This window comes from Phyllobates terribilis, unplaced genomic scaffold (genome assembly GCF_046119375.1).
Source record: "Phyllobates terribilis strain yellow unplaced genomic scaffold, ASM4611937v1 Scaffold_8__6_contigs__length_399053987, whole genome shotgun sequence".
In the NCBI taxonomy this organism is placed as follows: domain Eukaryota; kingdom Metazoa; phylum Chordata; class Amphibia; order Anura; family Dendrobatidae; genus Phyllobates; species Phyllobates terribilis.
Genome location: NW_027362768.1, coordinates 316364757 through 316377187, shown reverse-complemented (window position 1 = coordinate 316377187; position 12431 = coordinate 316364757). Strand labels below are relative to the sequence as shown.

Below are 12431 nucleotides of genomic sequence, written 5' to 3'. Positions count from 1 at the left end.
GTTTTTTTTCTACGATTATGTGAGAATATTAATATACGTACTATTGCGCTTGCCCTCTTCATCGCCCTCCTCGTCATTCTCGGGGTCGATATCTTCGGCTTGGGTGATCCAATCCAGGTAACCTTTCAAATCCTCCTCAAGTTGCTGCTTTTCTCGTAACTTTTGAAAGTCACCCCGAGCTTTTGCCTTTTCTCTTTCCTTGGAAAACTCGCTGTCAGGAGCCAAGACAGAGCGAACAGCCGGTGAATACGTGAGACATACAACAAGACCTTTCAGACATTCCGCAGGGAAAGGATAATAGTGCATTTCTGCGTTCACCACACCACATGCAAAGCACTTTGATTTGTGGAGATTTCACAAAAGTGACATTTAATTAACAAGGTTTATGTCAGATATACTGTACATACTTGTCACAAAAGAGAAGACACACGGTAGAATAACAGACACAAAGATACAACGTACAGAAGACAGTCATCTGGAAACTTCGCACAAAACTAACGCAATTCAGGGAAACAATTTACAAAAACAACCAACAAGAAAATAAAATCTTCCATATCGTTCTCTAAATTACAATCCACCCCTAAACCCTATATATTAATTACAATGTTTGGAGCTCATAGCAACAGATTATAGATACCGCATCCCTGTGTTATCTTTGTGCTTTCTTCTAGTATATAAAGTAGGCACAGATAGTGCTGTCTCCTTGCCTCTCTTAAAGTGGATTTGTTGCATAATTTGCATACGTTATTAAAAAAGTTTCTTAGACTTGGTGAGGCTGGTGTGCTTACTTTGAAAATGCATGTCAGAATTGGCTGTATAATCCTGATATTAAAATTCATCCAACTAAAGAGTGTGAGAGGTCATGAGTCCAAATGTAATTCAGTCTTCATCCACCCAGCCTGACAGCTGCAGCTTTTACTGAGCAGTGTGAGATCTCAGCAACAGCAGGGAAGAGAGACACTCAGGAGCTGCAGATTGTACTGAGCAGTAAAAGATATCAGAAGCAGGGAGGAGGGACACTGAGGTGGAGCATCAGTTTGTATTGAACAATGTGAACTCAGCAACAACAAGGAGGAGAGACACTGAGGAGTTTCAGATTGTACTGAGCATTGTGAAATTTTAGCAGCAGCAGGGAGGAGAGACACTGAGGAGCTGTAGATTGCACTGAGCAGTGTGAGATCTCAGCAGCAGGGCGGAGGAACACTGAGGTGAAGCTTCAGATTGTACTAAGCAATGTAATCTCAGCAACAGCAGAGAGGAGAGACACTGAGCAGCTATAGATTGTACTGAGCATTGTGAGATCTCAACAGCAGTAGGGGAGGAGGAACACAGGAGGAGCTGCTGATTGAACTGAGCATTGTGAGGTCTCAGCAGCAGGGAGGGGGAGGAACACAGGAGAAGCTGATTGTACTGAGCATTGTGAGTGTTATGATCTGCAACATAAACTAAGGAAAGATAAGGAAAAAGCTGTCCCTACAATAAGACTAAGCTGAATCCCTACGATGTAGCGGGCTGCCTGTTCCTTGTGAACAGACCCGCCTTCGTCCTCGGCTAGTCTGAACAGAGACCTATAGCATTAAGGGAGGAGTCCCTAAAAGAGCTAAGGACAAAAAAGGGACACCTCCTAAATAGAAGTTGTTGCAGAGCAAAAAGGACAAACTGACAAAAAGTACTAAAGGTCCCAGAGGACCAAGAACTGACAGAGATCGGCACCGAAGCACCTGGCTAGAGAGACAGTCAAAACAACACTGAAGTCCAGCACAGCCAGGAGGGCGGAATATATAGGCAGCTGGTCACGTGATCGCAAAACACAAGATAGCAAAAACTAACAGGAGGGTTCTAACAGTACCCCCTCTTTTATGAGGTTCCTCCGGATCCTCCAGGCCCAGGCCTATCAGGAAACCTCCTGTGGAAAGCTTTAACAAGCCTAGGAGCAGAGACATCATCCGTCCTTAACCAGGAGTTGTCTTCGGGACCGAAACCCTTCCAGGAGACAAGATACTGTAATATCCCTCTATGCCATCTAGAATTCAAGATATGAGAAATTTCATATTCGCCGTCTTCCACCACCGGAGCAACTGTGACAGTGGCGTCCCTATCAGATACATCAGCCTTTTTCAACAAGGAAACATGAAACACAGGATTAATCTTCCAGGAAGTAGGGACATCCAACCTAACCGCAGACGGGTTAACAACCTGAAGCACTTTAAATGGACCCACAAACTTAGGACCCAGTTTTTTAGAGGGAATCCTCAACCGCAGGTTCTTCGAGGACAACCAAACCATGTCACCCACAGTAAACAAAGACTCCTTACGTTTCCTGTCAAAATACTTATTGGACTTCTTGTTAGCTCTTGAAGGTTGCAATGTACATTAGTCCAAACTCTCTCCAAATCACCGGAAAAATTCTCCTCCTCCGGCACCGCCGACCCTAATTTGGAGAACGAACCAAAAGACGGATGTCTCCCAGTACAACAAAAAAAAGGAGAACACCCAGCAGAGGAGGATGTATGATTGTTAAGAGCAAATTCTGCAAGAGGCGGAAACTCAGACCACCCCTCTTGATTGTCCACCACAAAACAACGCAAAAACTGTTCAACATCCTGGTTCTTTGTTTCAGTCCATTAGACTCAGGATGATAACCAGACGAAAATGACAAATGGACTCCCAACCGGTCACAAAAGCGAGCCACAAACTGAGGTCCTCTATCAGAAACAATATCCGTGGGAACGCCATGGAGCTTGACAATCTCCTTAATAAACGCCTTAGCGAGTGTCTTGGCGCAGGGCAACTTAATGAATGGAACCAAATGATACATCTTACTAAAACGGTTCATGACCACCCAAATGACAGTAAAACCCTCGGACACCGGAAGATCAGTAATAAAATCCATAGTGAGATGCGTCCAAGGCGCACTAGGAACCTCCAGAGGGCAAAGCAACCACGCAGCAGGAGTATGGGAAGCCTTTGACTTAGCGCACACAGTACACTGACGCACCCACTTGATGACTTCCTTCTGCCATCCAGGCCACCAAAAACTGCGACTGATAAGTCTCTTAGTCTCCGAAATTCCTGGACGACCTGCCAACCGAGACTCATGACACTCCACAAACAAATCTCTCCTAAAGGCTCTTGGCACGAACAACCTCCCATTGGGAGTGTTAGATGGAGCATCATCTTGAGCATTCAGAATCCCATTCTCCAAATCGGAGTCCAAAGCCGCCACCACAACTCCTTTCTGTAAAATGCTCTCCTCCTCCTCGGCACCGACTGTAGGAGAGAAGCTGCGAGATAAAGCATCGGCTTTAACATTCTTAGTACCAGGGATATAGGTAACAGAAAAATGAAACCGAGAAAAAAAAAGCGCTATCCTAGCTTGACGCGCATTCAAGCGCTTGGCAGCATCCAGAAAGATCAAATTCTTATGATCTGTGAAAACCTGAATGGGAAATCTAGCGCCTTCCAAAAAATGATGCCAATGTTCAAACGCGAGTTTAATAGCCAGCAATTCCCGATTTCCAACATCATAATTCAGTTCGGTTTCCGAAAATTTCCTCGAAAAGAAGGCACAAGGATGTACTCCACCCTTGTTCTCCTGAGACAAAACTGCTCCGACCACCACCGATGAAGCATCGACCTCGACCAAAAAAGGTTTGGTCTCATCAGGCTGCATAAGGATAGGGGCAGAACTGAACCTCTCTTTGAGATACTCAAACGCCTCAATGGCCTCAGTGGTCCACTGGGCCTTATTTGCACCTTTCCTAGTGAGATCGGTTAGAGGTTTAACAATTACAGAAAAATTCTTAATGAATTTCCTGTAATAATTGGCAAAACCCAAAAACCTCTGTATAGATTTCAAACCAATAGGCCTGGGTCATTCCTGCACAGCCTGAACCTTCACAGGGTCCATCTCAAAGCCCTCGCTGGAGACAATGTAGCCCAAAAAACTAATTTTCTGCACAGCGAACTCACATTTCTCCAGCTTAGCAATAAGTGAATTATCACTCAATAACTGCAAAACTTCACGTACACTCTGCCAATGGGACTCCCGATCTGGCGAATAAATCAAAATGTCAGCCAAATACACAACGACATTCTTACCAATCAAAGGTCTCAGGATGTCATTAATAAGGGTCTGAAAAAATGCAGGTGCATTGGTAAGACCAAAAGGCATCACCAGATTCTCAAAATGACCTACCGGAGTGTTATAAGCAGTTTTCCATTCATTACCCTCCTTCACATGTAACAAATTGTATGCCCCCCGGAGATCAATTTTGGAGAACCACTTGGCTCCCACTAACTGGTTAAACAAGTCAGGAATTAACGGCAATGAGTAGGAATTGCGTACGGTAATCTTATTAATTTCACGAAAATCCAGACATGGACGTAAACCCCCGTCCTTTTTTTTAACAAAGAAAAATCCAACTGCCACAGGCGACTTAGAAGGTCTAATGTGACCAGCAGCCAGGCTAGTCTGTATGTACTCCTCCAAGGCCTTTCTTTCAGGGATAGTCAGATTAAACAAGCGACTCTTGGGAAGAGTAGCACCCGGAACAAACTCAATGGCGCAATCATAATCCCTATGAGGAGGTAAAACTTGTGACTCCTCTTCCGAAAAAACCCTCCAAAAATCTTGAATAGGTACAGGTAATTCCCCTTTTTCCACAGTCGCAATGCGACCATTACAACATTTATCATAGCACTTCGGACTCCAAGACTTAATCACATTAGTAGACCAGTCCAATAAAGGATTGTGCAGTTTTAACCAAGGCAATCCTAGAACAACTGGAGAGGGCAAATTATCCAAAACAACCAAGTCCAAAATTTCTTGGTGAACTCCATTGATAGTGAGGGGAAATGCAGCAGTCTTGTGAGTAATACATTTCAAAGGAGTGTTATCAATTGCAACCACAGAAATAGGTGATGACAAAGGTTTGGATTTCAATTTAAGGTTTCCCAAAAACCCTTTATCAATCACATTAAGTGTTGAACCACAATCCACAAATACCTGAAATTCAATCAATTCTCCCTGCAGAGTAGTACTCCCAGAAAGATATACTCCTGCAGAGCGTAAACAAGCTATACGGGCGTAACTGACCTTTTTTTTTTTCTTTACTTAAACGACGCTCACAATACTTAATCAAATGATCATCTTTACCACAATAAAGACATAAACCCGCGACGAATATCCGATCTCTCTCCTGAGAGCGGAGTGACATCGCCCCAACCTCAATTGGTTCTCCGCTGTCAGAGCAGATTTTCTGGGAACTAGGACCTGAAGTTACAGGAGTCTTTACATCATTAACCCTGGATCTCAGTCTCCTGTCCACACGAACAGCTAACTGCATAGCTTCCTGCAGAGTCTCAGGTGCAGGGAATGCAATTAGCAAATCCTTAACCCTTTCACTCAGACCAGCAAGAAATAAACATCTCAGCGCCGAATCATTCCATTTAACTTCTGAGGCCCATCTCCTAAAGTGTGTGCAATAATTTTCAACATCATCTGACCCCTGATTCAAACGTCTAAGTTCTGATTCAGCAGATGAGATTCGATCAGGATCGTCATATAATAGCCCCATAGCAGAAAAAAATTCTTCAACAGAACTTAAACACGGATCATTAGGCTGGAGAGAAAAGGCCCAACCCTGTGGTTCTTTGCGCAAAAGTGACATAAAACCAATGCGCTGTGATTCATTCCCAGAGGATCTTGGTCTCAAACGAAAATATAACAAACAAGCATTTTTAAAGGAAAAAAAATCTTGCTGTTTACCATAAAAAACATCAGGCAGTCCTACCTTGGGTTCAACAAAATGTGCTCCAGGACAGCTACTCACGTGTTGCTGAAGCTCGGCCACCTCCAGAGACAATCCCTACAGGCGTTGAGCCAAATCCTGGACGGAAACCATACTGATCCCTGAATTTTCTTTCCTTTTAGTTTTTTTTAGGGCTGGACTTACTGTTATGATCTGCAACATAAACTAAGGAAAGATAAGGAAAAAGCTGTCCCTACAATAAGACTAAGCTGAATCCCTACGATGTAGCGGGCTGCCTGTTCCTTGTGAACAGATCCGCCTTCGTCCTCGGCTAGTCTGAACGGAGACCTATAGAATTAAGGGAGGGGTCCCTAAAAGAACTAAGGACTGGGACAAAAAAGGGACACCTCCTAAACAGAAGTTGTTGCAGAGCAAAAAGGACAAACTGACAAAAAGTACTAAAGGTCCCAGAGGACCAAGAACTGACAGAGATAGGCACCGAAGCACCTGGCTAGAGAGACGGTCAAAACAACACTGAAGTCCAGCAAAGCCAGAAGGGCGGAGCTGGAATATATAGGCAGCTGGTCACGTGACCGCAAAACACAAGATAGGAAAAACTAACAGGAGGGTTCTAACAGTGAGAACTCAGCAGCAGGGAGGAGGAGGAACACAGTAGGAGCTGCTGATTGTACTGAACACAGATCTCAGCAGCAGCAGGGAGGAGGAGGAACACAGGAGGAGCTGCTTATTGTACTGAACACTGTGAGATCTCAGCAGCAGCAGGGAGGAGGAGGAACACATGAGAAGCTGCTTATTGTACTGAACACTGTGAGATCTCAGCAGCAGCAGGGAGGAGGAGGAACACAGGAGAAGCTGCTTATTGTACTGAACACTGTGAGATCTCAGCAGCAGCAGGGAGGAGGAGGAACACAGGAGAAGCTGCTTATTGTACTGAACACTGTGAGATCTCAGCAGCAGGGAGGAGGAACACAGGAGGACCTGCTGATTGTTTTGAGAAGTGAGAGATTTCAACAGCAAGAAGGAGGGGAACTGAGGAACAGTCAATTAGGTAGGTGGAAGGAGACTGAGTTAATCTTTGATAAACAATCATTCCGCCTTTTTGATAAGGATACACCATTCATTCTGACATGAATACACAAGCCTCATCAGGGCGAATGGATCTATTTAGTAAATGATGCAGTTTAAATTGTGAAATGTGGTGACAGATCAGCTTGAGGTAGTAATGCCTCTGTTTATTAATGTGACTTATTCAGACATGAACATTACTGTTGCCATCTCTCTTTATATAAATACTGTAGGCACAGATAGTACTATCTCCCTGTCTCTCTACGGTAGTATCCTACTTGTCTCTCTCTGTGAAGTTTATGTGCTTCATCCATACTATACTATGAAATTAAAGCAGGGACTTTCTTGAAGTGACACTAATGAAAAAAAAAGAACATGGCTTCTTGTCTTAGGAATAAATGATGTACACTGATAAATATTTCAGCTCTCGAGAGGGCACTTGTTCTCCTAGTGGAGATCCAGCTGGTGTAGGGAGACTTACTGAAGACCTTATTTGTAGCGCTGCATTTAGGCAGATAAAAATTATGGAAAGAAAGTGGATATTACAATATAAGATCCTGGAATTGTATATAACCATGGCAAAGCTGAGGAGCAATGCAATAGTGGGAGCTGCACTGTGCAGTAGCACAGTTCTATGGCTAATGAGGCTGGATCCAGAGCAGAGGAGATCATCTAGGCTCTAATAAGAACAGGGATCGGCCAATTTTATCATCCCCTATTTGCCCTATCAATCTATAATAGTCCTAAGGAAGCTGCCCAAGGACTTATGCATCTTCTTAGCACATTTTCTTGACCTAAATCCCTATCTAATTATATCTTGCCCATGTGCTGATGTTCATAGTAACATGTACAGCATGACCGATCTTCCTCAAATGTGATTTTCCCTAACTTTTTTTTTATGGGAAGACCCCTTTATGAACGCTACTTTAAAGAGGACCTGTCACCAGGTCAAAAGTGGCCAGTTCTTGCTCTTATTTTATTCCTGCTGCCCCTCTGAGTATTCTTGCTTTTTTCTTTATCCACCATATGTTTCCAGAGATATGGGTCTTTTATTTAGTGCCTATTTTTATGGGGGTTTTTTTAAAAAAAAAAAAAAAAAAGGGGACGGTAATGACAGGGTAATGATGCAAAGTGGCCTAAAGAAACGCCGAAGAGGAGCCTGTGAGCCACACTTTACACTTTGTAAAGAGCATAAAGAATAGCACTAAATGAAAAGTCCTGTATCACTGTATGTTGGAGATTAGATGTTTGTGCAGGTTTGCTCTGGGTATTCTGGTTTTGTTCCCACACTCCAAAACAAGATTGTTTTCTTCAGCAGAGGACACCGACAGAAGAGGGTCCCTGTGAAAGAACAACATATGGGCCCTTTGCAGTCCAATAGCTTATCATAATGCACAATTCCACCTGCTTTGGTGATAGAAGTGGGTCCCCATGCGACAGCACAGGTGGTACCAGTGGTATTTCCACCCCCGGTCTTCTTCTGGACCTTTGGAGACCATTGCTATGCCAGAGTGTGGGACCACCGGTGGGCCACTCCTGCTTTATGCCGGAGTGTGGCACCCCCGGTGGCCCACTCCTACTCTATGCAGGAGTGTGGGACCTACGGTGAGCCACTTCTACTCTATGCCGGAGTGTGGCACCTCCGGTGGGCCACTCCTACTCTATGCTGGAGTGTGGGACCTAGGATAGGCCACTCCTACTCTATGCCGGAGTGTGGCACCTCCGGTGGGCTACTCCTACTCTATGCCGGAGTGTGGCACCTCCAGTGGGCCACTCCTACTCTATGTCGGAGTGTGGGACCTAGGGTAGGCCACTCCTACTCTATGCCAGAGTGTGGCACTTTCGGTGGCCCACTCCTACTCTATGCCGGAGTGTGAGACCTCCGGTGGGCCACTCCTACTCTATGTCAGAGTGTGGCACCTTCGGTGGCCCACTCCTACTCTATGTCGGAGTGTGGCACCTCTGGTGGGCCACTCCTACTCTATGCCGGAGTGTGGCACCTCCGGTGGGCCACTCCTACTCTATGCCGCAGTGTGGGACCTTTGGTGGGCCACTCCTACTCTATGCCGGAGTGTGGGACCTCCGGTGGGCCACTCCTACTCTATGCTGGAGTGTGGGACCTCCGGTGGGCCACTCCTACTCTATGCCGGAGTGTGGGACCTCCGGTGGGCCACTCCTACTCTATGCCGGAGTGTGGGACCTCCGGTGGGCCACTCCTACTCTATGCCGGAGTGTGGCACCTCTGGTGGGCCACTCCTACTCTATGCCGCAGTGTGGGACCTTCGGTGGGCCACTCCTACTTTATGCCGGAGTGTGGGACCTCCGGTGGGCCACTCCTACTCTATGCCAGAGTGTGGGACCTCCAGTGGGCCACTCCTACTCTATGCCAGAGTGTGGGACCTCCGGTGGGCCACTCCTACTCTATGCCAGAGTGTGGGACCTCCGGTGGGCCACTCCTACTCTATGCCAGAGTGTGGGACCTCCGGTGGGCCACTCCTACTCTATGCCAGAGTGTGGCATCTCCGGTGGGCCACTCCTACCCTGAGGGAAAGTGAAATAAACATTATCAGATGCCAGGAGATGTCTTGCCGCTTTAAGAACCTTAGTGTAGAAATACTGAATTTCTTGTATAAATCGTTGCCAGAGCAACTTGAATAAAAAGACCGTCAAAATGTTAACACAAGGGGAAAAAAAGAATTGTACCATTTCAGGCTTCCACTAAATTATATATCTTGTCACGTTAAATTTACACTGCCGTTTCTCCGCCATCATTTTTGAAGCAGGTTTATTCTAAATGTGCTTAAAAATATCACCTATGTTAAAATGACTGTAATCTAGAAAGGAAATGTGGAGGGAAGTGTCAATGGCCAGGAAATCATGGAGAGACGCGCCGCTCCGCAATGTGCCAGCCACGGAGGGCAGAGAATGCAGTGCAGCGCTTAATACCCTGGTCAACTGGATTACCAAGTCTTTATAACGGAGCCACAAATTATTTGCTGTTTGGATTATTGTCTGTCTTCTTAGGAATTACTGACAGAAATGCCATTAAAGGGATAGATTCATTCATACTTTTTCTTTTCAGACATAAAAATACATTGACAGCAAAGGCAGATTAATCCAGAAAGCGACAGCCTGGATTCCCAGCTAATCTGGCACGAGCAAAAAAACTGGGGTGGAGAGCAGTGAGAAAGCGAGTCCTAGAGAGGGCGCCACAAGAACAAGTGGTGGCCACTTACACAAAGGCTAGGTTCACATGTTGCATATTTAGTGCTGATTTTACGATTGGATTCCTATTTTCTTGGGTTGCATATTTTCTTACACGTTCTTTGTTGCGCTCACACAACAAAACAATGCCAGGCCAGTGGTTTCCTGTAGATTTAGGGTACCCACCAAAATGAATGCTCCAAGAATTTATGTTTCAGCGACCTTCTGCTGATAAAAAAATAAATGTGACTGATGTCTGAGCAGATTTTGTGAAAAAAAAAAAAACAGTATATACAGTACTGTGCAAAAGTTTTAGGCAGGTGTAGAAAAAGTGCTTGACCATCAGGGAGGCGTCTGATTGGCTCCAAATTTATTCTGCAGCAGGACAACGACCCCAAACATCCAGCCAATGTCATTAAGAACGATCTGCATCGTAAAGAAGAACAAGGAGTCCAGGAAGTGATGATCCGGCCCCCGCAGAGCCCTGAGATCAGCATCATCCAGTCTGTCTGGGATTACAAGAAGAGTCAAAAGGATTTGCACAAGCAACAACCACAGAAGATCTGTGGTTAATTCTCCAAGATATTTAGAACAACCTCCCTGCCGGGTCCCTTCACAAACTGTGTGCAAGTGACCTAAAAGAACTGAATGAAGGAAAAGTGTGGTAACACCAAATATTCGTCTGATTTCGATTTCTCTTTTGTTCAAACACTTTGCATTTTGTGAACGGAAAAAAATAAAAGTATTAACACTTCTATTTTTGATACCATTCTTACTTTGCAGCATTTTTACAAACACACCTGCCTAAAACTTTTGCACAGTACTGTTTATATGCAACATGTGCATGAGACTGTAGAAAGTCCTTGAAAAGTTTATATACCGATTACTATGATCTCAGAGGAGACCCAATAAAGGAGCGCAGCTCTTGGCTGTGTGCTTTTGCCCCTTTATTTTGTGGATTGGTCTTGGTCTACACACCGGGTTTGCCAATGATCAAAACTTCTAAACGTGTCACTATGAAATGTCGAATAAAAAAAATAAAAAAAAAAGAATAATAGCTCCAATTTTTAGCCTATTATATAATTTGGTCAATTCCCCAAATCCTACAGTCTAGATTTTAGGCTTCCCCCCATAAGTCCTCTAAACTACAAGAACTGCTGACACTTTTGCCATCCTCTTTGGCCACTAGACAATTTTACGTGAATACCAATTCCATCTAATTATTTTACTATTTTATTAATGTTACCAGACATGATCAGAAAGTAAAATCGGAGGCTCTGGATCCATGTTTCCGGTTCCTTCTCCTGCCATGTACTCGTAATACCATGTGAAACAGAAGACGCGTGATGTCCATGTCCCAGGCCTTGACATTAACGTTCTGATCACAGGACCAAACTTTTTTTTTTTTTCATAATTCATAAAGGACATATTGTAGGTTTGATGTTATCGCTTCTCTTGTGTTACCAGAACAACTAATTACTTCCAGAACAGCCCGTCTCTGCCCTTGTGGACTAAAATTAGCCATATTATGCCACATGGAGGTCCTGAGGGAAATCCTTATCCATCAATTAAGAGCACTAGCAAAGTCAAGATTATTCTGGAGCCAAGACAAAACCGCAACCTGATAACGGGGCCACGTGTCCGGTACAAGACGCTGCTGTCATTAGATAGAGGATCATCACTTTGTTCTTTGGGAATTTCCACCAATTATACTAGATACAAGCTGAAATACAAATCCTTCTATTACCTGAATTATCACAGTACAGCTCCCCATGGACTTTAGATGGCTGTCGGACAAACAATGTTATGGCTGATCGTTCGGCCGGCAGATATCTCGCCCGTTTCTCCCATACACCGCAGCGCTCGCTCTGCCGAGCTCCTGTGTTCTCTACAAGAGAGTCGCAGCCAGATAGATCTATTGGCGGCTTATATCTTAGGGACCAAAAGGATCGGTAGTCTGAAATCAGACATGTCCGACCCTTATCTTCCCCGACAATCATCATGTGGATTGGCCGAGTTTCATCTGTTGTGTTTGGAGGCTTGGGGGTTGGTCTAATGTGTATGGGGGTCTTCAGTGCAGTTTAAGGGAGAGAGGATGAGGGGCGAGAGGAAGAAGGGAGAGAGGAAGAAGGGAGAGAGGAAGAAGGGAGAGAGGAAGAAGGGAGAGAGGAAGAAGGGAGAGAGGAAGAAGGGAGAGAGGAAGAAGGGAGAGAGGAAGAAGGGAGAGAGGAAGAGGGGAGAGAGGAAGAGGGGAGAGCGGAAGAGGGGAGAGCGGAAGAGGGGAGAGCGGAAGAGGGGAGAGCGGAAGAGGGGAGAGCGGAAGAGGGGAGAGCGGAAGCGGGGAGAGCGGAAGCGGGGAGAGAGGGAGAGGGGAGAGGGGGAGAAGAG

At 45.1% G+C, this 12431-nt stretch overlaps 1 protein-coding gene across 14 annotated transcripts in view; it reads right to left on the bottom strand.

The window, feature by feature from the left end:
- CACNA1D (calcium voltage-gated channel subunit alpha1 D) overlaps nucleotides 1-12431 on the bottom strand; it is a 331678-nt gene that overhangs the window by 144677 nt on the left and 174570 nt on the right. For all 14 annotated transcript variants that reach the window (XM_073644565.1, XM_073644577.1, XM_073644576.1 and 11 more), the window contains exon 9: nucleotides 42-211. In XM_073644565.1, the coding sequence (XP_073500666.1) occupies nucleotides 42-211 (170 nt within the window). The remainder of the gene's footprint in view (nucleotides 1-41; nucleotides 212-12431) is intronic.